This window comes from Marmota monax, unplaced genomic scaffold (genome assembly GCF_021218885.2).
Source record: "Marmota monax isolate L192 unplaced genomic scaffold, Marmota_monax_Labrador192_F-V1.1 WCK01_AAM20220418_F8-fsc00165, whole genome shotgun sequence".
NCBI lineage: Eukaryota > Metazoa > Chordata > Mammalia > Rodentia > Sciuridae > Marmota > Marmota monax.
In genome coordinates this window covers 3,251,382-3,278,615 of record NW_026693851.1, presented here as the reverse complement: position 1 = coordinate 3,278,615, position 27,234 = coordinate 3,251,382, and the positions used below count along the sequence as shown (strand labels likewise).

At 34.4% G+C, this 27,234-nt stretch overlaps 1 protein-coding gene and 1 pseudogene across 2 annotated transcripts in view; one reads left to right on the top strand and one right to left on the bottom strand.

The window, feature by feature from the left end:
* Rundc3b (RUN domain containing 3B) overlaps window positions 1-27,234 on the top strand; it is a 145,738-nt gene that overhangs the window by 99,897 nt on the left and 18,607 nt on the right. Inside the window, exon 9 of one of the 2 annotated variants that reach the window (XM_046462456.2) lies at window positions 18,175-18,321. The exons of the other annotated variant lie outside the window; for it this stretch is intronic. Coding sequence (XP_046318412.1) covers window positions 18,175-18,321 — 147 coding nt within the window. The remainder of the gene's footprint in view (window positions 1-18,174; window positions 18,322-27,234) is intronic. 2 annotated transcript variants of the gene reach the window in all.
* LOC124105332 (putative protein FAM10A5) lies at window positions 7,462-8,117 on the bottom strand (annotated as a pseudogene).

Here is a 27,234-nt window from a genome sequence, read left to right as displayed (position 1 = left end):
AAAATAATTGTGTTTGGTTGATTTTGTTTGATTTTTAGTACTTGGGATAGAACTATACCACTGAGGCACGTTATACCACTGAGCTATATCCCCAGTCCTTTGTATTTTTCAATTTGAGACAGAGCCTTGCAGCAGTTATAGAGGCTTGTCTTGAACTTGTAATCTGCAAACCCAGTTTCTCAAGTTGCTGAAATTATAAGCAGGTACCTCCATGCCAGTCAAAACAAGTCTTAAAGATGTTTATAGAATTAAAAGAAGATGTGGAGAAAGTCAAGGAAATAGTGTGTAAGCAAAAGGAAAATATCAGTGAAGAGAAAAAACGGAATTCTGAAGCTGAACAGTAAAATAACTGAAGTGAAAAACTCACTGGGGGAATTCAACAGCAGATTTGAACAGGCAGAAGAAAGAAACAATAAACATGAAAACAGGCAAAGGAACTTATCAAGTCTGAGGAAAAGAAAGAAAAAGTTTGAAGAAAAGCGAACAGAGTCCTTAAGGCACCTGTGGAATAACATCAAGCAGACCAAAAGATGCTTTGTGGGAATTTCATTAAAAGAAAAGGAAGAGAAAGGGGAAAAGAGGATATTTGAAGAAACAATGGCTAAAGACTCCACAGGTTTGGTGAAAAACTTTAATATAAACACTGAGAAGCTCAGTGAGCTCCAGGTGAGATGAACTCAGAAATATACACCAAAGCTATGGAACCAACCTAGGTGCCCTCCAACAGATGAATTGATAAAGAAAATGGTACATATAACACAATGGGATATTCCTCAACCATAAAGAAGAAAGAAATTATGGCATTTGCCAGTAAATGGATGGACCTGGAGAGAGACTATCTTGTAAAGTGAAATAAGCCAATCCCAAAAAATCAAAGGCCAAATGTTTTCTCTGATATGCAGATGATGACTCACAATAGGCTGAGAGGAGGGAGGAGTGAGGATTTGCTGGATTGGACAGGGAGTTGAGGGAAGGAAGAGGGGATGGGAATGGGAAAGACAGTAGAATGAATTGGACATAACTTTCCTGTGTTCATATATGAATACACATTCAGTGTAACTCCACATCATATACAACCACAAAAGTGGGAGGTTAACCTCCATGTAGGTATGGTGTGCCAAAATATGTTCCACTATCATGTAAAACTAAAAAGAACAAGTAAAAAGAAGAAAGAAAGAAATATACACCAACACACATTACAAGCAAACTTTTGAAGGACAAAGGAAATTTAGAAAACAGCAAGGGGTAAAAAAAGGAATTTCTCATACACCAAGGCTCCTCAGTAAGATTTTCAGCAGATTTCTCATCAGAAGTTCTGGAGGCCAGAAATCAGTGGGCCAATATATTCAAAGTGCTTATAAAAAAACCACAAAACTATCTTCTCGAAATCCTATGTCCAGCAAAAATAGCCTTCAAACATAAGGAAGAAATTAAGACATTCTCAGTCTAGATGCCTACCAACAGATGAATGGGTAAAGAATATATGGGGTGTATACACACACACACACACACACACACACAGTGGAGTATTATCCATCCATAAAGAAAAATGAAATCATGTCATTTGCCAGGAAATAGATGGAACTAGAGATTGTATTAAGCAAAATAAGCCAGACTCAGACAAACATCGTTTTCTGTCTAGTGGGAAGGGGAGAGAACATAAAATTGGAAGGGGAAATATTATGGAAGGGAATGGGAATGTAGGGGGGTAGGAGACGGTAATAGCAAAGCATATATGAAATTGTCACAATGAAACCTGTTATATGATACAATTAACATACACTAATGATTTTAATAAAAATAGTGATAAAATAATGTTTTTAAAATGAGGGAGTTCATTTCCTCTAGACTTGCCTTGCACAAGGCAAAATGAAACTTGAAGCTATATGGAGAAAGGGGGATCTCATTAAAGGTGGACCATGGGCAAATATGCCAGTATATTTTTAACAGTGGTTTGTACTCTAGTTTTTATTTTCTACATGATTTAAGAGACTAGTATATTAAAAAAATAATTAGTCTAAAAGCTAATATTTTGCCTTTGGCTAATAACTACACATTTTGTTTTTTATAAGATTAGCACACTTTAAAAAGTTATTAGATTATATATTGAGGCACAAAATGTATAAAGATGTAATTTTGAAACATTGATAATTAAAAGGGATGAGGGCAGACTGCTCCTTGAGCAGAGTTTTTATATATTTTTATTGAAGTTGATGTAACTCAAATTCAAGTATTATAACCTTAAGATATTAAATGTAATCTCCTTCATAAACACAAATATCTATACAATATCTACAAAAGGAAATGAGAAAGAAATTGAAACATTACATACCAAAAATTTGACCAAACACAAAAGAAGACAGTACTTCAGGAAAAGAGGCTATAAGGCATACAGAAAACAGGTATCAAAAAGACATAAGTCTGTCCTTAGCAGTAATTAAGTGTAAGTGGATTAAACTCTCCAATCAAAAGACAGATTTCTGTAAGAGGCTCACTTTATATCAGAAGTCACAAACTGATGGAAAAAGATTTTATGCAAATAAAAACCAAAAGAGAACAAGTATAGTATGCTATTCTAAGAAAAAAGAAAACTTTAAAGCAAAAAAGGTTATAAGAGGGACTTTATATTAATAAAAAGGTTCATACTGCAAGAATATATAGGTGATATTGTTATGCATCTAATGACAGACCCTCCAAATACATGAAGCAAAAAATAAGAGAGAAATAGTTCTGCAATAATAGTTGGAGACTTTAGTACCCTTTGAAATAATAACTAAAACCAGACAAAAGACAATTAGCCAAAGAGACCTCAACAAGGTATGCGGAACACTTCCCAACAGCAGCAGTGTGTGCATTAGCGTTAAGTTCCCATTGGAAGTGTCCCAGGATAGACATATGGGAAGCCACATTAAACTCTTTTTTTTATAAGAGCATTATAGTCACACATAATATTTGGGTTCTTTTTGACAAAATTATACATGCATGGAATTTGGTTTCAATCCCTGTTTGTCCCCTTCTTTTCCCTCCTCTCTCCCCCTAATTCTCCTTCCTCTATAGATCTTCCTCCCACTTATTTATTTATTTACTTTTATCATTACTTTCTACATATACTTAAAGGTGAAATTTACAATAGTATATTTGCATATGCATATAATGTGATTTTATTAAATTCATTCTATATTTTATCTTCTTTCCCTTCTTCCCTCCCTCACATCTCCCCCACTGATCTTCCCTATACCTTTATGAAATCTGACCCCTCCTGCTTTCTTTTTTCTTATTTTGCTGTAGTTACCACATATGAGAGAAAACATTTGACCCTTGATTTTCTGAGTCTTGCTTATTTCACTTAGCATGAAGTTCTCCATTTCCATTCATTTACCAGCAAATGCCATAATGTTATTCTTCTTTATGGCTGAGAAAAACTTCATTATATGTTTATGCCACATTTTCTTGATTCATTAATCTATTGATGGTGTTCTGGGCTGATTGTGTTTGACTATTGTGAATTCTGCTGCTATAAACATTGAAGTGGCTGTATCACTATAGTATGCTGATTTTAGTACTTTTAGATAAATACCAAGGAGTAAGATAACAGGGTTTATGGTGATTACAGTTCTAGTTTTTTGAGGAATCTCCCTACTGCTTTTTAGAGGGATTGTACTTCTTTGTAGTTCCACCAACAAAGTATCAGTGCACCTTATTCCTCACATCCTTGACAGCATTTATTTTTTGTGTTGTTGAGGATTTCTATTTTGACTGGAGTGAGATCTTGGTGTATTTTTGATTTGCATTTCCCTGATTGCTAGAGATATTGGACTTTAAAAAAAACGTATTTATTGGCCATTTGTGTTTCTTCTTTTGAGAAACATCTGTTTAGTTCTTTTGCCCATTTGTTGATTGGATTATTGGTTTTTTTTCAATATTAGTCTATTCTGAATATTGATCCCATTGGAGAATTAGCTAGCAAAGATTTTCTCCCATTCTGTAAGCTCTCTTTTTTCACACTCTTAATCATTTCCTTTGTTGTACAGAAGCTTTTTCAATTTGGTGATATCCTACATATTGATTCTTAGTTTTAGTTCTTGTGCTTTAAAGGTCTTATTGTGGAAGTTAGTGCCTGCACCTGTATGATGGAGTGTTAACCCTGTGTTTTCATCTAGTAGTTGTAAGATTTCTAATTCCTAAGACAGTGATTCATTTTGATTGACTTTTGTGCACGGTGAGAGGGATCTAAATTCATTCTTCTATATATGGATATCCATTTTTTCCAGCACCATTTGTTAATAAGTGTATCTTTTTCCCAACACACATTTTTAATACATTAGTCAAGTATCAGATGGTTATAAGTATGTGGGTTTGTCTCTGTCTTCTATTCCATTCATGTCTATTTTGATGCCAACACTGTGCTTTTTTTGTTACTATACCTCTGTAGTATAATTTGAGATTGGGTATGGTGATGCTTTCTGCATTGCTCTTCTTGCTCAGGATTGCTTTGGCTATTCTGGATTTCTTATTCTTCCAAATTAATTTAAGGACTGTCTTTTTCTAGTTCTGTGAAGAATGTCATTGATATTTTGATGGGGATTGCATTGAATCTATATGTTACCTTTGGTAGTTTGGCCATTTTGACAATATTAACTCTGCCTGAATAAGAACATAGGAGGTCTTTACACATTCTAAGGTGCCATGGTTTAGATATGAGGTGTCCCCCAAAAGTTCATGTATGAGACAATGCAAGAAAACTCAGAAGTGAAATGATTGGGTTATGAGAACCTTAAAATAATAAGTACATTAATCCACTGATACGATTAACAGGGTGGGAAGTATAGGTAGGTAAGTTTTGGATGGAAAAGGTGAGTCATCAGAGGTGTGCCTTTAGGATATATATTTTGTACTTTGTGAGCCAAGTTTAGTTTCTCTCTCTGCTCCCTGGTTCCATGTCCTGAGCCACTTTCCTCTTTCACACTTTTCCACCATGATGTTTTTCCTCACCTTGGGCCCAGAGCAATGGAGCCAGCTGTCTGGGGATTGAGACCTCTGAAACTGTGAGCCCCAAATAAACTTCTCCTCTAAAATTGTTCTTGCTAGGTGTTTTGGTCACAGTGACAAAAAAAAGTTGATTAAAACTAATAAGTTCTTCTTTAATTTCTTTCTTTAGTGTTCTATAATTTTCATTGCCGAGATCTTTTTACCTCCTTATTTAGATAAATTCCCAAGTTTGTTTGTTTATTTTAGGTTGTGAAAAGGATGGTTTTGCTGATTTTTTTTTTTCTCAGCAGAATTGCTGTTGGATTATAGGGAAGCTATTTATTTACTTATTTATTTATTTTTTCCAGTTTGAAATTATATTTTATTTTAAAAATACCTAGAAATATCCAATAACTATATATATATTTTTAAAAAATTTTTAGTTGTTGATGGATCTGTATTTTATTCATTTATTTATATGTGGCACTGAGGATCAAACCCAGTGCCTCACACATGTGAGGCAAGAGCTCTACCACTGAGCCACAACCCCAACTATATATTTTTAAGAAGAAAAACTTCGTTTTCCTTCTTCTAGCATCATTGGCAGAAAAAAAAAGAACATTTTTGTTTAGAAATGTTATTGAGTATCTATGAAAATTATGACTGTATTTATGGAACTTTCAAAAATCTAAAAACACAGGGTACATTTTCAGAAGAATAATGTTACTCATACCCATTTATAATTATATTCATAATATTAGAATATAGCTAAGCCATGTATAAATAAGCCAATCAAATAGAGTCCAGGAAGAAACTGTTCTTATTGAATTAAGAACAGCACATATTGAAGATTTTGATAGTACATATGAACAAAAAGAACACTCGAAAACCCCAATCCAAATATAAATGTATTTTTAAAGGATTTTAAAAGCATGCTCCATTAGATTACAGCTTTCTCTCACTTTTGTAACAGTTGTATTTCTGTCTACCTGTGCATAGCAAAGCATTAGAAATGATGTCAGAAATGTGCTAATGTAGAAATGCACTCCATAAAATTTATCATATTCCTTATCCCTGAAGGGGCAAGAGGGAAAGAAAGCCTAGGTAGAGGTATAGTTGCAGTATTTATGGAAGAGATAAATAATGAATCTTCATAGTGCTAACTATTCCATAATGAATTAATAAGACTCTCATCTATTTTAAAATTGATCAGGAAGCTAGTTGCCTCTATATACATCAATTAATTCAAACCATATACTCTTAAAAAGACAAAGATCAGTAGGTATTTCCTAAGTAGAAGACCAACACCAAAAGGAATACCTCTTCCATTGTTTTTTGATATCACAGGATTTTGTCAGGGTGGAATATAACATTTAAATAAGCAATCTTATTTAAGATTGTAAGAGGGGCTGGGGTTATGGCTCAGCGGTACAGTGCTCACCTCACATGTGCAAGTCCCTGGGTTCGATCCTCAGCACCACATAAAAGTAAATAAATAAATAAAATAAAGTTTAAAAAATGTTAAAAACAAAACAAAAAAATATTGTAATAAACTACACTACTATGAATATTATCCCACTGTTACTATATATATTACATATTAAATTAATATGTATTACACATCTAATTAACATGAAACATGCTTGCACATTTATGCTACGAGTGAGTGAAGACAGCAGTGATGATGCTAGTAAGAAAAAAATTATCATTAGCTAATACAACAAGCAGAAAGCAGGCATAGGGTTGATTATTTTCTGATGAGGAAAAGTAAATTAAATTTTAAACACAGAAATATAAAAAGAAAAGTATTCTCTTATTTCCCCATGTTAAAATAGAGCTAAGTAATCCATTGCAGCATAACCAAAAAAAAAAAAAAAAAATCACCTCTTCAACACAGTGTAAGATTTAAATGCAACCTACACCAAGGTGCATGTCATATTAAACATAGTAAGGTTTCTGCTGCCTCAAGTACTTCCAGTTCCTACCCAGGTTATAGTGAAATACTGGTGGTGAGTCTAATAGTTTTATCAAAACAAATGTAGTTTTTTTAAGAAAAGTATTTCAAAAGACAAATCAAAATGCCTCAAACTTTATCCAACTCCACCTTTACATATGTAAATGATATTTATTTGCTTCACACTAATAAGTCATTATTTCACTCACACTAGACTAACAAACTTTCCATACTGTAGTGTCTTCCTTGCCCAATGTCAAAGGAAAAATCCAAAGTAATTAGCAAAGAAAAATGTATGAATTTGCACCCCCTTTTCTTTTGTTTTAAATATCTTTAAGTTGTAAAAAGTGTTTCAAGTTTGTAATTCCTAATAGGAAAACGTTATCTAAATAAATACCCTAAGGGCAAACTACTGTAAAATGTTTCAACTGTATTTGGTGTAGAGGAGTAGGGATTATCTTCATAGAACCCCAACTCTTCTGATGTATTTTTACGACATCCATTAAGTGATCTAGGTTGCTTCCAGGTCACTAAAAGTTTCATTGAGCCAAGGCATTCCTGCCATTGCAGGCATGCCCACTCCCCTTCCAGGTATTCTCCTTAGGAAAGTCACCCAGAAAAGAACCATACTGAGCTTCTGCTTACCATCTGGCTTTTTCCTCCCTCTGGGCTATCATGCAATTCTCAAGCCTTCTTAATTCATTCTTTCTATTGTTTCTTTGATTTCTCACTCTTCATGTTTTTGTTCATACATTCTCCATTGTTCAGCAATTTTCTGGGCCCTTGGTTGAACTTCTTTCAGCATTGCACTAGCATCACCAACATAATCCAGTTTACAGGCAAGGACAAGATCATGGGATTCCTTCCAGTGTCCCAGAAGTCTGTGTGCTTTCCCTAGCCACTTGGAGGGCTGAGCTGAATCAGAATTTATTTCAATAGCTCCATCACAGTCTTGAATGGAAGTATTTGGCTTTTGTAATTTGGTGAAGACAGTGACTCTCTTGGTACACAGAATACCCAAGTGAGGATTTAGCTTGATGGCATCTGTGAACAAGTCAATGGCTTTCTATAGTTCATTATCATTCAGAGCTTCAGTAGCAGCCCCTTTCTTTTCATTTGCTTGATCCATCATCTCCTTTATTATCTCTGTATTTTTGTCTCCCATTGCATAAGTGTCTGGTTCAGTTATACCTTGTCAATTTCTAGACACATATCTGGGTTCCTATTAAGGTATCTATTTCTTTTCCTACCAGCTGCCCTATCCTCTCTCTTTTCTTATGCTCCTCTTGTCACTGCACCTACCACTGGTGCTAGTCAAGTTGGTGTGTCTCTGAAATATTATGTTTGTCTCTATGTGTGTGTATGTGTGTGTGTGGTTTTTTTTTTTTAAACAGTCCAGTGTTAAGTTTCAGTGAGTACCATTAGTTACCCACCTCACTGAAGAACAGTCTTCCTGCTTTGTAAGTTGGGGCTAAGGAACTGCTGGGAAGTGCATTCTTCCTTTAATCCACCATCTTCTCTCCCACATTAAACTCTTAATAGATTTAAAAAGACAGATGACATAAAAGGTATCTTGTCTGAATGAATGGAAAAGCAAAATATGGTATGTACACACAATGAAATACTATTTAGCTTAAAGAGGAAGGAAATATGCTACAATATGGGTGAAGTTTCAGGACATTGTTTATGCTAAGTGAAATAAGTCATCCACAGAAATACTATATGTTTCCACTTATATGAGGTACTTCGAATAGTAAAATTTACATAGAAAAATAGAATACTGGTTGCCTGGGGCTCAAGAGGAGACTGGGAAATTACTGTTTGATATAGATTTTCAGTTTTACAAGATGAAAACAGCTATGTGATAGCTGCTAGTGATGGTTTCACATAATTGTGAATGTGTTTAATTCCACTGAACTGTATGTACACTTAAAAGTGGTTAAGATGGTATATGTTATATTTGGTTTACAATGTTATTTTTTAAGTTAGAATTAACATTTAGATTCTAAAGATATTTTATTTTCAATTTCTTTGTTTTATTTGTGGTACTAGAGGTTGAACCTAGGAGTGCTGTAACACTGAGCTACACCTTGGCCCTTATTCAGTTTTATTTCAAGACAGGGTGTCACTTAGTAGTCCAGAACTAGCCTCTAACTTTTGATCCTCCTGTCTCAGCCTCCAGAGTAATTACAATCATGTGTCACCACATCCAACTTAATTTCCATGTTTTATTAAGAAACTTTGAAGTGCACACAAAAGAGAATTTTTATAGTAAAACCCTGAAATGCCCATCACACAGATTGAACAGTTACTAAGAGTTTATCAGATTTGCTTTATCTCCTCTTTTTCTATTTTGTTACCATCATTGTTGTCATCTTCTCCCCCCACCTTTTTTTTTTTGACTGAACTGTCTTTCAACTAAGTCAAACTTTAATCTGTTATTAAAGTAAATCAGTGTTATGTATTCCTACATACTTTAGTACACCTTTTTAAAAAAAGAATTTTTTTTCACATAATCACACCTAATAAAATTAGGAACATTGCATTCTATCATCCAGTGCTCATCTGTAACCAAATGTTCCTGTTTGTCTAAAATATATTGTTTTGTAGTTGATGTTTCTGAATCAGGATTGAAAATCATACATACAGTTATAAATCCTTAGCCACTTGGTAAAGTAATTTCTCCCACATTCATTTTTTCCTACAGTTTTTTATTTACAGACTTTTCATCTAGAATGCCTAGCATTCTGGAATGTTCCCTTGTGTTTTACTTAAGTTTCCTATATTCATGCTGTCCAACATGTTAGCCACTAGCCACATATGGCTCAGCATGGTCAGTCTAAATTGAGATATGTTGTAAGTGTGAAATACATATGAGATTATGAAATAAAGTTAATATCTCATTAGTAACTTCTTACATTGACTACATGTTGAAATGATATTTTGGACATATTAGGATAAATAAGTACATTATTAATTCTGTCAGGTTTTCATGTATTTACTGGAATATTTAAAATTACATATGTGACTCATATTTCTAGTGGACAGCACTGGTCTATATTCTTTCTGTTTTAAGCCTCCTGGCTGCATTAGCATCATCTCTGAACAGAATATCAGACCCACCCCAAGACTATTGAATCAGAATCTGTATTTTAACATGATCCCCGGGGGATGAAGGACACATTAAAATTTGAGAATTGCTGCATATCCATATCCTGTGAAGTAGATCCTCTTAATGCTGGATTAGTGATTCTCAATTCTGCTTGTACATTAGAGTCACCCCAGGGAGATTTATGAGGATGACAGACTGAGCCTCACCTCCAGAGGTGTTGTTGATTTAATTGATGAAAGGTGGGACCCAAACAATAGTATCTTTGAAAATCTTCTCAGGTGTTGCTGGTAAGCAGTCAAGGCTGAGAACTAATCTAAAGAGTTAGGTTAAAGAGTTAGGTTAAGTTTTAGGTTAGCTTTTTGGGCAAGAATATTCTATAACGGGTACTTCTTCTGAATGTTGGGAAGCACACAGGTTGTCTCACGTTTAGTGAGTCTCAGATTGGTGAGCTGGTGGTGAGGACCTGATTTCTTCTATGTGATAATTCACATCAGTCTTTCATCTAATGGCTGGAGCCATAGTCAAGCATCACTTAAAGCAATTGATGAATCAGGGTTTATAAAATGGTGATTTTTAGTTGTTATCCCTCCCATACCTATTGGCTGGAATTATGTATAAAGAACTTCCCTTCATTGATTAGTGCTGTTTAGTGGTTACTTTGAAATAAAGTTCTTACAAAATACTGTTAGTTTTCAGAATAAGATACTGATGTCCCACTTCTTTCAATTATTACCAATAAGATGAAGTTTTTGTTTTGTTTTTCTTTTTGAGAATAATTACAAATTTACTGCATGCAGTCTCTTCTACAAAGTTGATTAACTTATATGAGATACATAAAAAGATATGATCTCAGTGTAGCAAGGAAATCATCTTAATTCATAGGTGATATTTCCTCAAATTTAATGTATCTTAACAAGTAACACCACATGAATACCGAGTAGAGTAATGCAGCCAAATACTATAAAACACCAGTGGAAGGCATTCTCTCACTACTACCCCTGGTTCAGTTTAACTAAGTCTTGGAGGTGCTTCTGCTGTAGTTACTTCATTTCATGCATTTTATCCTTGACTTCATGAAAGGCCTCAACTTTTGCATCCTGAACTCTTCTGTACTTTCTTCCCTCCTACTGCACCTCAGTCCTGTAAATTAAACACAGGGGTGCTCTACCACTGAACTATATCCTCAACCCTTTTCATTTAGAGATTAGATCTCATTAAGTTTCTGAGTCTGGCCTCAGATTTGCAATCCTCCTGTGTCACTGTGATTACAGGCCTGCACCACTATACCTGGCTCTGTACCTTTTTCTGTCAAAGACTCTTTGTAGTTGATGATGTTGTTAAAGTTTTTTGGGCGTGGGGGTGCTCTGGGCTTAGAGCCTTGTGCATGCTAGGCAAGCACTCTACCATTGAGCTACATCCCTAGCCCAATTGTAGTATTTCTTTACTATTTAGGAATTTGACAAATATTTTTAATTGGGTTTGGAATTTTTTTAGATTATTATTGTTTTGTTATGTTGTTGTTGTTTGTATTCTAATTAGAAAGTTGAACTGGATTTAAGTTGTGAGTTCCTAACATGTCTCTGCCTAATGCCAGTTACTTTTGATGTGATATTGCAAAACCACATCAAAAGTTTGTTCTGCTTGTTCCTGTATTATAGCAGAAATGTCTGCACTCATTGTGCAACTATCTTTTTCATTTTCATTTTTTATTTCTGATCCTTAGTTATTCTCATTTTTTATTAATATAAGTCCCTTCGTTGATTCCTTTGTTGTTCTGACATGACCCATTTGTCTTTGATGACTTCCTTGCTTTTTAGCACAAGATAGCTGAAACTCATCTTGTGTATTTCCTTCATTATAACTGGCATCAATCATTCCTATAAAAAGCCAAGGTTTGTCTTTTAAAAATTTTAAAATGGTTTGGGGAGGGGGGTGAATAATGAGTTGTTTGATTTTTTTTTAAGTTCTAAATTACTATTTATTGTCTCTTTCTTTTTAAAAGATAATGTCAAGTTCTAAAATGAAACCAGGGCTCAAAAACACTGCTGCTTTCAGAATCTTAATTAGATTTAGGTTTAACTTTTTGGACAAGACTATTTCATAGGTAAATAGATAATTAATTTATAATTTTTGGATACCTGGATCCCTTTTTAGTCTTTTCCTTTGGCAAAATTTATTTGAAAGGAAATACTTATAAAGTATAAATACTTATAAAGCAAATATTTATTCCATGACTGTTTTAAAACAATGTAGAGAAAAGAATAGACACACAAATGGAGAACATTTTATATTAACATTATGAAAAAACCATATATACATTTCTAATTCTGTGAACTTGGAACAAAGAAGAGTAAATTCTCATTACTCCTCTTGGTATTGTTATTTTTTAACTTCTTTAATATTCATTCAATTGCCAAATATTCACTGAAAATATAAAATGTGCCCAGGATGTTGGCACACCTGTAATCCCAGTGATTCTGGGAGCTAAGACAGGAGGATCACAAGTTCAAGGCCAGCTTCAGCAACTTAGCGAGGTCCTAAGCAACTTAGTGAGGCAGGGTAAATTAAAAAATTAAAAATAAAGAGGGTTGGGGATGGAACTCAGTGGTAAAGCATCCTGGGTTCAATCCCCAGTGCTAAAAATGAAGGAAAGAAAATTTATGATGAGCTAGGCCCCGATTCTAGGTGCTGGTATTTCAAGAATGAATAAAATAGTCCCCATCCTCACCAAGTTTACATTGGGTCAGAACAGGAGTCAACAATAAATAGCATCTGAAAGTTGGTCCTGTTCCTCTCCCAAAGAGAAACTGGGTTAGGTAGCTCTGTTATCCTGAGTTATGGAGTGAAATTTATCTTACATCTTCAATTTTTAATGATTTTCCCTTTCATTGACTTTTTCAGTATTTTATACTTAGCCATTCTGCCCATTAGCACAAAATTCTGCATTACTGTAGTTATATTAGATCCTTTATTTTCATGAAGATTATAGCCTATGAGTTTCTCAATGTGCCACATCACAGATAGCATTGGGATACACCTTAAGACTTACAGCACATCAGACAAGAAGTGCTAAATTGCAAATAATATAGATTTTCTGTCTTAGTTCATTTTACAGAATACCTGAAACTGGATAGTCTATAAAGAACAGAGATTTATTTGGCCCACAGTTCTGGAGACTTCGAAATCAAAGAGCACAGCAGAGGCATTTTTCCAGAGCCTTCCTGCTGTGTCATCCCATGAAGGAAGGCAAAAGAACAAGAGAGTGAGAGCAAACAAGAGACCTAACTCAAAGCCCCGAGCACTTTGAGTAATCGATGAGTGGATTCATCCATTAATCTAGGAGGGAGGAACCCTCATGACCTAAATTACCTCTCATTAGATTCCACTTCAAAACAATGTTGCATTTGGAATGAGGTTTCCAAAACACTCATTATGAGGGACACAATTGCTCTAAGGGATATTATCAAAGTCTAGAGTATAGATTTCTAGATCTTTTAAGAGGGCTTAATAACTATAGATAAAAGCCTACTTTCTAAAAGAAAGAGAAGAGACCAAATTGTGGAAATATTTTATTTTCTTTCATTTAAATAGTGAGCATAGTGTTGTGGACTCAGAAGAATGTAGGATCTCATTTTTAAAGCCAGAGTACTCTGTATTTCTAGAGAAACTGAAGACTTTGAGAACAAATTGGTGGGAGTTGTTGAGAACACCATTTAAAGGACCAAGTGGATGGAAAGGAGCCACGAAAGAGAAACAAACAACTTGGGAGTTTAAAGAGGAGGATTGTAAATTTGAGGTCCCCCTCAGCAACTTGGTGAGACCCTGTCTCAAAAATAAAAAGTCTGCGGATGTAACTCAGTGGTAGAACTACCTTGAGTTTAATCCCAAGTATAGAAAATTAAACATAAAAGCCTTTTAAATTGTGATTAAGTACTGAAAAAAAGTAATACACCACTCTAAAGTACTTTGTATGTTTTAACTAATTTAATAACCTTTATAATAATTTCATGAGGTAGGTAGTTGTCATCCAGAGATGCGGATTCTCAGATTAAAAACTCAAAGCCACATAACTGAGGGGTGGTACTACCACTAATCTAGAGCCCTTGATCTTAACTTTTATTATGAAGTGGTGTATACAAAGTCAGCCAGCCTATAATCAGTGACTCAGGAGACTGAGGCAGAAGGGTGGCAAGTTCAAGGTCAGCCTCAACAATTTAGCAAGACCCTCAGTTACTTAGCAAGACCCTCTCTCAAAGTGAAAAATAAAAAGGACTGGGGATGTAGCTCAGTGGTAAAGCACTCCTGGATTTAATCCCCAGTACTAAAACAAACAAAAACAAAGTCAGATGGAATCCATGGGAAATGTCAAGCTGAAATAAATGGTTTTCATTGAGTGGTCATGTGAATTGTATATAGAGGCAATACAATACTGTTTACCAGTTTTCTTCTTTGTTAGAAAATCTGCTGATTCTTTAATAAATTTTAGTAAGTAGATTTTTAATTGATTTGTATTTTTTTGGTGCTGGGGTTCAAACCAGGGGCCCTATGCCTGCCAGGCAAGTACTGCATCACTGAGCCATACCCCCAGCCCAAAGTTACAAATATTTTTAGAAGACTCTTAATATTATGTTAATCATCTCAATAAATAAATATTAAATAAAGCTGCTATTCCAAAGTAGCTCATAATCAAAGGAGAAGAACCAAAGGACAGACTAAATCATTAGAATAATTTATTTTTTATTTTTTGTTTGTATTTTCATGCTGGGATAGACACTGATGCATGCTAAGCAAGTGTTCTACCATATATCTACACTCCTACCTTAAAATAATTGATTATTAAATTTTATGAGACTGCAAAGCAATAAAGGTGGTATCACTGTGGTCTGAAGGTCTTTATGTAAGAGGTTGAAAATTAAATGGATCTTGAGAGATGGATAGAGTTTGGATCCTTTGGAATATAGTAGGGATATTATTAATGGTGGAGGAGTAAAGGCAAGGAGATGATATATTTTGGGCATATAAATAAACCTGAGTTTTTAATCATTATCGCTAATAAGGCAGCCTTGCAACTTACTCTGAGCTCTATTTTAGCATTAAAAGTGTCAGAAACTGCCTCAAAGAAAGACTTGATGGAGTTATATCTAGCTTAAAATCCATAAAATCTTTCTTTAAATTGTTTTTGAAAAGTCAATTATGTTTTTTTGAGGGACCAAATTCCTGAATAATTTATCTTGAGAATCTAAAAAGAAATTAATTACTAGAAATTTAGAGGTACATACCACATGAAAGTTATTAAAATTAACTGTGATGACTGTATTATTATTACTTTCTTAGGCAATTAAACAATTTTCCTTGAGTGGAACTTTCTGTAGAATCTTTACCTCAATGAGAGAATAGTAAATCTATGATTTATATCATAGATGAATGATTAGTAGAATCTATCACATATAGAATAGTTCCATGTTTTTAGAGTTGCTGACTAACTTCAGTTAGAGTTTCAATTAAAGTAAAATGCTAAACATTATATATTTTTACCTTTACCACTGACTTAATACCATTATGTGATAACAATTGTTGAGTAATTTAAAGTAAATCCATTATAAGCTGGAACAAATAAGAAAAATATCGTCAGCCTCATATTAGGGTTATTTGAATCAGTTTGAATAGGTCTTGATATTCAAAGAGTATATTTTCCTGGTTCTAAGGTAAGTGGTAGGATTCTTTGATTCCAGCCAATCACAATCAACTCTTTAGTACAAGTAGAATTCTTTAAAAAGATATCAGCAACTCACAGAATAGATAAATGACTGGAGAAATAAGTCTGGAAGGAAAAGCTACTCCCAGGGGCTAGAAATAGGGACTATGGGGAGGTCTCTATGCTCAGACACTCTGGTCAGAGCCCCACTGCTCAAGTGAATGAATTACTGTCCTTTTACTAGCTCTAGTCAAGATAAAATCCAGGGATGGGATTTTTCAACCTAACTTAATTCATTTGCCTGTCCCATAGTGTACTGGAGTATACAGGAGTGGTGAAAGAAAGGGCCTTATGCAAGGATTCTCCAGGAACACTTCCTCTTCATAGTGGCAAGGCAAGTGCCCGGATTTCCTGTCTCCAGATTCCTCACAAAAGAAGGAAAAAAGATGAACAGAAACTACACCTATCCTGTGCACTGAAATGTCTCATCTCCTGTTTCAGAGGATCGGACAACTGTCCATAGAAAACAGGATTTCTAAGAACAGAGGTCTAAAGACATACCTTAACCTGTCATTAGGCAAAAATTCTCTATGGACAAGTGTTGTGAAAAAACTTTGGTGAAATTTTAGTTTTTTCTTCTATTTTATGAGGTGTAAAATTTCTCAATTTTTCAGAAAGAATATTTTATATATTAGAAATTGTTCAGTTGCTTATTAACAAGAGTTCTACCAGTGTCCTTACCTCACACATGCACATTTGCTTGTCTCACATCCTGCTCAGTTAGGACTTTGAAGTTGAGTTTTCTAGTGATGATGTTCACTAGAAACCCCAAGAAAGGGAATATGTAAGAGAAAAATCTACTAAGAAAACCAAAAATAATGATAGTTTATTATAATAGGTTATCTTGCCAATAATCCTCAGTTCTGCTTTACATGATTTCTATATCAATCTTAAAATTACTTTAAAACTTTGCTGTTTTCATTTTAAAAACACGGTTAAAATACCTTTAAAGATCTTTTCTGAATTTTTCATTTATATTCTAGTACAAGGAAATTGTCACAACTAACCAAAAAGATTATCTTCATGGGATACATTATCACTGACTTTGCCTATTTTACTTATTACATTTTGAGAGTCTAGTGCTTATATTAGATGTTTTTTTGTGGACATTATAGGACAACTATTTTTCAACATATACAGATTGTGAAAAATCCTAAATATTTGCCTATGGCCTGGTTGAGACATGTAAAAATGGTAATTCTTTTAGAATCACTGTTAAGTTAGAGGGGATATGCCGGTTGATTTTCCTAAGTGCAGGATTGTTCTGTTAGTACCTCATTTCCTCCCCTCTCTTGCCTCCCAACACAGGACTATTGTCTGTAGAAGTTGTTGGCAAACACAAATGACTTCCTTGCTTCTGACTTGATGGTTCCAAACCTTGGCACACTAAGGTCATGGACTCCTGTCTGAGGATGTGCATTGCCAAGATAATTTTTAAGGCTCTGTAGACATACAGCAGATCTCTACTTTTAAATCTTCTTTAACCATAAACTTAAACGTTGAATTTGTTTCATGAAGATGATCACTTGGTTCATACAGTTGAAATTTTAGCAAAAAGATAATTGTTTTGTAAGTTGTTATTCACAATAACATTTCTACAAAAATTAAAGGAAGGAAACAAACAAAAAATAAAACCACAAATTGTTATGATGGCTTTATTCTGTAGTTGGAATATGTCCAGTGGCTTATATTGTTCACTGCAGCTGTCACTGGTTTAATCAAATTCATGAAGATTTATATCCATCAAAAACAGTTATGGGAATCTCATGGATTTTTTATTTTGTATTTTTCTGTACCCTTTCTTTTTTTTTTCTTTTTCTTTTTCTTTTTTTTTTTTGGTGGTGGTGCTGAGGATTGAACCCAGGGCTTTGTGCATGCGAGGCAAATGCTCTACCAACTCTATATACCCAGCCCTGCAACCTTTCTTCTAAAATTCATTTTAATTGCTTTTTGCTTATTTGAGTTAAATTACTTTTGGAGGTCGTTTCTGAGTTTTGAAGCCAGAAAAATCATACACTTGAAATCTTAAATGTTTTAAATGGCACCAAATAGCTTGTATCTTTAGGCTATCACCATTGTATTTTAGTTATGATGTAAAATGCTTCTTTGGTCCTTTAGTCTTTTAGTAATAATCTCTGTGGAAAATATAGAAAGTCTGAGTTTCAATAGTAGTGATTTATTGTAATCAGCAGAGAAAGAAAATAAAGCATATACTGCAGAAGACAAAACAGCCATAGTCCCAGCCAGTCTTGCTGTAGTTTTGTTCACAATCTATTAACATACCACTTTTAAAAGATGAATTTTGGGGACCTAAATTGATATCATTAGGTTCCTCTGCCATTGTAACAGTGAAGACAAAAGCACTCACCATCTTAATATTCACAGGACTGTGCTAAAGAATAATGATTTAAGATCAAGACAAGAGTTAACTGCCCACCTCACCAACCAGTGGCCTTCCCCAGGAGCTCTGGATGTCAATGCTGTTGCCTTGGATACGTTGCTTTACCGAAAACACAATAAACAGTGGTATGAGTAAGTGTAACACCTTTTTTTCCAACTAATTACAAATTCAGTTGTACCAAAACATGTGGCTCTCCACTTTGGTGTCTCAGTTATTCTGAATTTATTACTAGCTTAGAGCAAAGATAGGCTTTAGGTCTACTTTGGTAAAGTTAGACAGTTGATGTATTAACATTTTGAAGCCAAGGCACCCTGGGGAAGTAAAACATCTGAGAAATTCTCATGTGGTATTATTGGACCAGCTATCTGCTTCTTCTGTTAAATTTTTAGCCAGTCCTTTGGTTACATCTGTGAGCTTATGTTTAATGAACCATTCAGTTTTTAATTCTAGCTTTGGTGTTATATTTGCTTAGAATTAATTTTCCTGCTTGTTAAAAGACATAAGACTGCACCTCATGAAAGGATAGTAAGATATATACTTGTTTTTGGTGGGTCTGAAAGTGTTATGTTCATTTTCAGTAAATTTAATTTTAGAAGCTATAAAAAATATAATGACTACCTATGGGCCAGAGACCCTTTTCCTATTTCTTTGCCTTGATAGTTCAGGACTATTTCTTTTAGTCATAGTATCTTAATATTAAATGAGCTACAAATTGTAGGTAATCTTCATTTTGAAAAATCACTAAGTGTATTATCTTCTTTTGGCTATTAGCCACTTATCTATCTTAATCATTTGTTTCACTGTGGTTTTTGTCTTTAGTTAATTTTCTGATTATTTTCTCTGAAATCCTTCCCTCCTATCCCCATGTGTTGCTTTTTTCCCTTTTCTCTATCACTTTTCTCATTTTCCTTCTTCCTTCCCTTCTTTCTCTTCTTCTCTCCCCCCCTTTCTCCTTATCTCTGTTTTTTCTCTGTTTCTCTCTGGAGTTCTTGATTTTAGTTTTTGCTGTTAGAGCCATACCCTTCTTGAACCAGATAATTGCAAAATAAATCAGTAGTACTCTTCAAATATTACATCTATTTCCTAGTATAATTCAAGGTATTGACTTTGGATATTTTGTAGATTAGGATCTAGTTTATATACTCTGATAAAAGTTTTGAATGACTAGAATATGATTGTGTATGATTTTACCTTTCTGTGGCATATTTAATTAATAGAAAATATTTTATTTCTAATTTGTGATTAAAAAATAGAATTTATAGCAGTATTTGGTATATTTTATATATAACACATGAGATATTTTTGCTTTTTTAATGTGAAATTATGATATTAAATATAATCTTGATAAGTTAAAAGACTGCCTTTTTTTGGTACTGCAGTTGAACCCAGCGCTGGGGTGCTTTACCATTGAGCTATATCTTCGGTCCTCATTTATTTATTTATTTTTAATTCCGAGATAGGGCCTTGCTGAGTTGCTGAGGATCTCACTAATTTGAGCTGTGGCTGTCCCTGAACTTGCAAACCTCCTGCCTCAGCCTTCTGTGTTACTGGAATTATAAACCTAATAATATGCCACCATGCCCATATCAAAAACTGTGCCTTTTAATTGTAATATTCATATTGTTATGTTAAAGAGAAGGAAGTAAATATTTTTTCCAGAAGACGTGTGCCCTTTCCTACCTGCAAAGTTGCCTATCAAAGGGCCTATAAAGACTCTCTAGATGTTTTTGGTTTTTTTTTTTATTTCTAGTTTACCTCTGCATGTGTAAATGACTGGTTTTTATGAAGTAGTATAGCTGCAGCAAAAGTAATTGCAGTCTCAAGAAAGAAGGCAGATAAACTGCCTGTTGGTTGGTAAGCATGGATCTAGATTTTATGATTCTTGATTCAGTTAATCCATTAGCTTAAGAGGAGATTCTCTTCCCTTCTAGCATCATCATTTAATCTAACCTGCCCTTAGATGTTGGCACTGCTTTTGGATGGCCCTTTTTCCAAACTAATATTCCTGAACAAAAATTGTACAGATGGAGAGGGTACAGAGATCACTGGGCCTAGAGTTTAGTCAGTATTTGTTAAGCTATATCTGCCTCTTATTGCAACACAGCAGTACTTTCTCTTATCCTTTTCCTTCTCTGCATGTATTACTGGAGATAATGCCTGTTTAACAGAATTTTAAGCATCAAATGAGGCAAAAAATTATCTGGCCCTTAATTGCTTCTTAGTGAATCTTTATATACTCTGTATCATCATTGTCTCTAATATAACTCTGTATTTTCCATGTAAAACAATGTAGAACAACCACCTAAAGTTCCAGACTCTCCTTTCTGAGTTTTACATAAAAATGACCAGCAAATCCCAGTTGTTCTGAATAGATAATCCCAATTGTGTCATTTAAAAATGGAAGCTTGGATTTTTAGACTAGAGAGATTCTTCATAAATCCTGTTTGAAACTAATTGTAGCTTTTCATCAGGTTATAGTTTTTGCTCTCCTCAAATTTATAATTTGAGCCAAGATTCTTGAACTATCTGATCATTAATTCCTTTTAATTTGACCAGCATCTTAAATAAATTCAACCAATAATTATTGAAAACCTACAAATTATAGAGGTGGTATCTAAAACCTTTTAAATAAAAATATTAGCTGTGTTGGTAATTTGGAGAAACTGACCCTATAATTTGTTACAGTCTTAATGCTAGTAGATTTTTTTTCTATGATGAATAGGTATATAGCTTTTCCTCTGAGAGCTCTGTAACTTTATTCTACCAACTACCCCAAGACAACTTTAAGAAGAAATAAAATGTTAAAAGCAAAAATTTGAACAAATTGAACTTTGTAACAGCAAAGAACATTTCGCAAATTAGGCAGTACATAGAACCAGAAAGGGTTCAGGCATTCCATCCAGCAGTAGAAGCAGCAAGCTTGTTGTATAGGCTGAATAGGAAGCAGAGTAGAGAAATTATATGATAGGCTACAGCTAAGCTTCTGCCTTGTTTGGGCATAGTGTGATGATGCGTTTCTCTTATTTGGGTGTGGTGTGATGAGTTGACTGCCTGTGATTGGCTGAAGTTTGGCGCTTTGTTAAAAAACAAATATGCTCTTGAATAGGTTTCATCAGTTCATAGCATTTTTTACACACATTCACACACATGCACACACCTAAATTAGGTTTCAATTTGTTTATGTATTAGATTGCAGTTTGTTACTGGGAACTCAGCATAGTGACATAGCCTAAAACTAATGGCCTCCTATTTATGTAATTTAGTAGTGTACTGTACTGTTCTATTTAATGAATTTGTTGGTTTGTTTACATTTCTTAAATTGAACTATTAGGTATCTTGATTATGTTGTCACCTCCTTATGGAGTGATCTCTGTTGTTACCTACTTATGATTTCTTTCAAAATTTCCATTTGCTATGCTGGTTACAAAACTTTTAAAACATGATTTCCAGTTTATTTCTTGATTACCTAGACCTGGCATGATTATCCAGGGTGGTTTTATATCTTTTCCCTTATTTTTTTTAATTTATATATCACAGCAGAATGTATTACAATCTAATTACACATATAGAGCACAATTTTTCATATCTCTGTAGACACAGTATATTGACACCAATTTGTGCCTTCATACCTGTACTTTGGATAATAATGAACATCCCATTCCACATTCATTAATAACTCCATACCCCTCCCTTCCTCTCCAAACCCTCTGCCCTATCTAGAGTTCATCTATTCCTCCCATGCTCTCACTCCCTATCCCAATATGAATCAGCCTCCTTATATCAAAGAAAACATTTGGCATTTGTTTTTTTGGGATTGGCTAACTTCACTTAGCATTATCTTCTCTAACTTTATCCATTTATATGCAAATGCCATGATTTTATTCTCTTTTATTGCTAAGTAACATTCCATTGTTTATATATGCCACATTTCTTTTATCCTATTAAAGGGCATCTAGGTTGGTTCCACAGTTTAGCTATTGTGAATTGTGGTACTATAAACATTGATGTGGCTGTGTCCCTGTAATATGCTGTTTTTAAATTTTTTGGGTATAGACTGAGGAGAGGAATAGCTGGCTCATATGGTGGTTCCATTCCCAATTTTCCAAGAAATCTTCATACTGCTTTCCATATTGGCTACACCAGTTTGCAGTCCTATCAGCAGGGTATGAGTGTACCTTTTTCCCCACATCTTCGCTAACACTTATTGTTGTTTGAGTGCATAATAGCTGCCATTCTGACTGGAATGAGATGAAATCTTAAGAGTGGTTTTGATTTGCATTTCTCTAATTGCTAGTGATGATGAACATTTTTTCATGTATTTGTTGATTGATTGTACATCATCTTCTGAGAAGTGTCTCTTCAGGTCCTTGGCCCATTTATTGGGTTATTTGTTTTTTTTGGTGTTTAGCTTTTTGAGTTCCTTATATACCCTAGAGATTAGTGCTCTATCTGATGTGTGAGGGGTAAAGATTTGCTCCCTAGATGTAGGCTGTCTATTTACATCACAGAATGTTTCTTTTGCCAAGAAGAAACTTTTTAGTTTGGGTCCATCCTATTTATTGATTCTTGATTTTAATTCTTACACCTTATTAAGGAGGTTGGGGCCTAATCCCACATGATGGAGATTAGGGCCTACTTTTTCTTCTATTAGACACAGGGTCTCTGGTTGTATTCCTAAGTCCTTGATCCATTTTGAGTTGAGTTTTGTGCAAGGTGAGAGATGGGGATTTAATTTCATTTTGTTGCATATGGATTTCCAGTTTTCCCAGCACCATTCATTGAAGAGGCTATCTTTTCTCCAATGCGTGTTCTTGGCACCTTTGTCTAATATAAGATAATTGCAGTTTGTGGGTCAGTCTCTCTGTCCTTTATTCTGTACCATTGGTGTACTGGTCTGTTTTGGTGCCAATACCATGCTGTTTTTGTTACTGTTGCTCTGTAGTATATAGTTAAAGGTCTGGTATAGTGATGCCACCAGCTTCACTCTTCCTGCTAAGGATTGCTTTAGCTACTCTGGCTCTCTTATTTTTCCAGATGAATTTCATGATTGCTTTTTCTATTTCTATGAGGAATGTCATTGGGATTTTGATCAGAATTGCATTAAATCTGTATAGTGTTTTTGGAAGAATGGTCATTTTGATAATATTAATTCTTCCTGTCCAAGAGCAAGGTAAATCTTTCCATCTTCTAAGGTATTCTTTGATTTCTTTCTTTAGGGTTCTATAATTTTCATTATATAGATCTTTCACCTCTTTTGTTGGTTCCCAAATATTTTATTTTATTTTTTTGAGGCTATTGAGAATGGGGTAGTTTTCCTCATTTCCCTTTCTGAGGATTTGTCACTGATATACAGAAATCTTTTGATTTATGGGTGTTGATTGTATATCCTGCTGCTTTTCTGAATTCATTTACTAGTTCTATAAGTTTTCTGGTGGAACTTTTAGGGTCTTCCAGGTATAGAATCATATCATCAGCAAATAGTGCGAATTTGAGTTCTTCTTTTCCTATGTATATCCCTTTAATTTCTTTCATCTCTCTAATTGTTCTGGCCAGTGTTTCAAGAACTGTGTTAAATAGAAGTGGTGAAAGAGGGCATCCCTGTCTTGTTCCAGTTTTTAGAGGGAATGCCTTCAATTTTTCTCCATCTAGAATGATGCTGGCCTGGGGCTTAGCATAGATGCCTTTATGATATTGAACTATGTTCCTGTTATCCCTAGATTTTCTAGTGTTTTGAACATAAAAGGGTGCTGTATTTTGTCAAATGCTTTTTCTGCATCTATTGAGATAATCATATGATTCTTATCTTTAAGTTTATTGATGTGATGAATTACATTTATTGATTTTCGTATGTTGAACCAACCTTGCATCCCTGGGATGAATCTCACTTGATCATGGTGCATGATATCTTTGATAATTTTTTGTATTCAATTTGCCAGAATTTTATTGAGAATTTTTGCATCTATGTTCATTAGAGATATTGATCTGAAGTTTTCTTTTTTTTTTTTTTTTTTTTTGATGTGTCTTTGCCTGGTTTTGGAATCAGACTGACATTGCCCTCATAGAAAGAGTTTGGAAGTGCTGCCTCTTTTTCTATTTCCTGAAATAAATTGGAGAGTATTGGTATTAGTTCTTCTTTAAAGGTCTTGTAGAACTCGACTGTGTATCCATCCGGTCCTGGGCTTTTCTTAGTTGGTAGACTTTTGATGGCATCTGCTATTTCGTCACTTGAAATTGATCTGTTTAAATTGTGTATATCATCCTGATTCAATTTGGGCAAATTATGACTCTAGAAATTTGTCAATGCCTTTGATATTTTCTATTTTATTACAGTATAAGTTTTCAAAATAATTTCTAATTATCCTCTGTATTTCTGTAGTATCTGTTGTGATATTTCCTTTTTCATCAAGTATGTTAATAATTTGAGTTTTCTCTCTCCTTTTCTTTGTTAGCATAGCTAAGGGTCTGTCAATTTTATTTATTTTTTCAAAGAACCAATTTTTTGCTCTGTCAGTTTTTTCAGTTGTTTCTTTTGTTTCAATTTCATTGATTTCAGCTCTGATTTTAATTATTTCCTGTCTTCTGCTGTTTTTGGTATTGATTTGTTCTTTTTCCAGGGCTTTGAGATGTAGTGTTAAGTCATTTATTTGTTGACTTTTTCTTCTTTTAAGGAATGAACTTGACACAATGAACTTTCCTCTTAGAACTGCTTTCATAGTGTCCCTAAGATTTCAATATGAAGCATCTATGTTCTAATTCACCTCTAAAAACTTTTTAATCTCCTCCTTGATGTCTTCTGCAACGCATTGTTCATTCAGTAGCATACTATTTAGTCTCCAGGTGTTGGAGTGGCTTTTATTTCTTATTTTATCATTGATTTCTAATTTCATTCCATTATGATCTAATAGAATGCAGGGTAGTATCTCTACTTTTTTTTATATTTGTTAAGAGTTGCTTTGTGGTATAGTATATGGTCTATTTTAGAGAAGGATCCACGTGTTACTGAGAAGAAAGTATATTCTCTCATTGAAGGATAGACTATTCTATATATGTCAGTTAAGTCTAAGTTATTGATTGTATTATTGAGTTTTATAGTTTCTTTGTTCAACTTTTGTTTGGAAGATCTATCTAGTGATGAAGGAGGTGTGTTAAAGTCACCCAAAATTATTGTTTTGTGGTTTGTTTGACTCTTGAACTTGAGAAGAGCTTGTTTGATGAACATAGCTGCTCTGTTTGGGGCATATATATTTATAATTGTTAAGTCTTGTTGGTGTAAGGTTCCCTTGAGCAGTATGTAGTGTCCTTCTTTATTCTTTTTGATTGACTTTACTTTGAAGTCTACTTTATTTGATATGAGGATGGAAACTTGCTTCCACAGTCCATGTGAGTGATATGATTTTCCCAACCCTTAACCTTCAATCTGTGAATGTCTTTTTCCATGAAATGAGTCTTTTGGAGGCAGCATATTGTTGGGGCTTTTTTTTTTTTTTTTAAATCCAATCTGCTAGTCTATGTCTTTTGATTGACAAGTTTAGGCCATTAACATTCAGGGCTATTCTTGAGATATGATTTGTATTCCCAGCCATTTTTATTTATTTTTGGTATTTAACATGACTTGGTTTCTCTTCTGATTAGATTTTGCTTTAATAATCCCTCCCTCTGCTGATTATCATCATTGTTTTTCATTTCCTCTTCTTGAAGTATTTTGCTGAGGATGTTCTGTAGTGCACATTTTCTAGTTGTAAATTCTTTTAACTTTTGTTTATTAGGGAAGGTTTTTATTTCATTATCAAACCTAAAGCTTAGTTTTGCTGGATATAAGATTCTTGGTTGGCATCCATTTTCTTTCAGAGCTTGGAATATGTTGTTCCACAATCTCCTGGCTTTGAGGGTCTGGGTTGAAAAATCTGCTGAGATACGAATTGGTCTCCCCTTGTATGTGATCTGATTCCTCTCTCTTGTAACTTTTAAGATTCTGTCCTTATTCTGTATGCTAGGCATTTTCATTATAATGTGCCTAGGTGTATATCTGTTGTAATTTTGTACATGCGCTGTCCTGTGAGCCTCTTGTATTTGGTTTTCCAATTTGTTCTTCATGCATGGGAAATTTTCCGATATTATCTCATTGAAGAGATTGTACATTCCTTTGGTTTGAAACTCTGTGCCTACCTCTATCCCAATAACTCTTAGATTTGGTCTTTTGATGCTGTCCTATAATTCTTGGATGTTCTGTTCATGGTTTCTAACTATCTTCATTGTGTGATCAACTTTATTTTCCAGATTATATATACTTTGTCTTCATTATCTGACATTCTTTCTTCCAAGTGAGATAGTCTATTGGTTATGCTTTCTATTGAGTTTTTTATTTGATTTATTGTATCCTTCATTTCAAGGATTTGACTGTTGTTTTTTTTTTCAGAGTATCTCTCTCTTGAAGTAATCTTTTGCTACCTGTATTTGCTCTCTTATCTCACTGTTGGAGTGATCAATCTTTGCTTGTATTTGCTCATTTAGGTCTTCTTTAATTCACTGATCATTTTAATTATGAACTTTCTGAACTGCTTCTCTGACATCTCATCAACTTTGCTGTCCATGGGTTCTGTTATTAGAGTGTCCTGGTTTGTTTGGGGCACTTTCCTCCCTTGTTTTTTCATGGTGTCTATGTCTTCCTTTCTTGCAGAGTGGATCTGAGATATTAGTTTCTTCCCTGTGTTCTTGTAGTACCTGTGCATATTGTCTGTACCTCACCTTGATGTTGGGCTTACAGACCCTGCTGGTGTCCCTTAATGAATGCTACTGCATCCTGGATCTGGATCCTGCTTAAGTTGGAGTGGGTGGATCTGGGCTGCTTGCCTTGACCTCCCGCGGTAGTCTGCTAGTTGGAAGGGGAAGTCCTGCACCAAAGGATAGGCTCTGGTGGTGTCTGTCCCACCTAGGGAGGGGTGAACTGGGCCTACTGAGAGCCTGATTCCCATATAGGCTGGTGTGGGCAGTCTGGGCTGGATCTTGGCTCCCCGGTAGTCAACTGGTCAGAAGGGGTGGTTCTG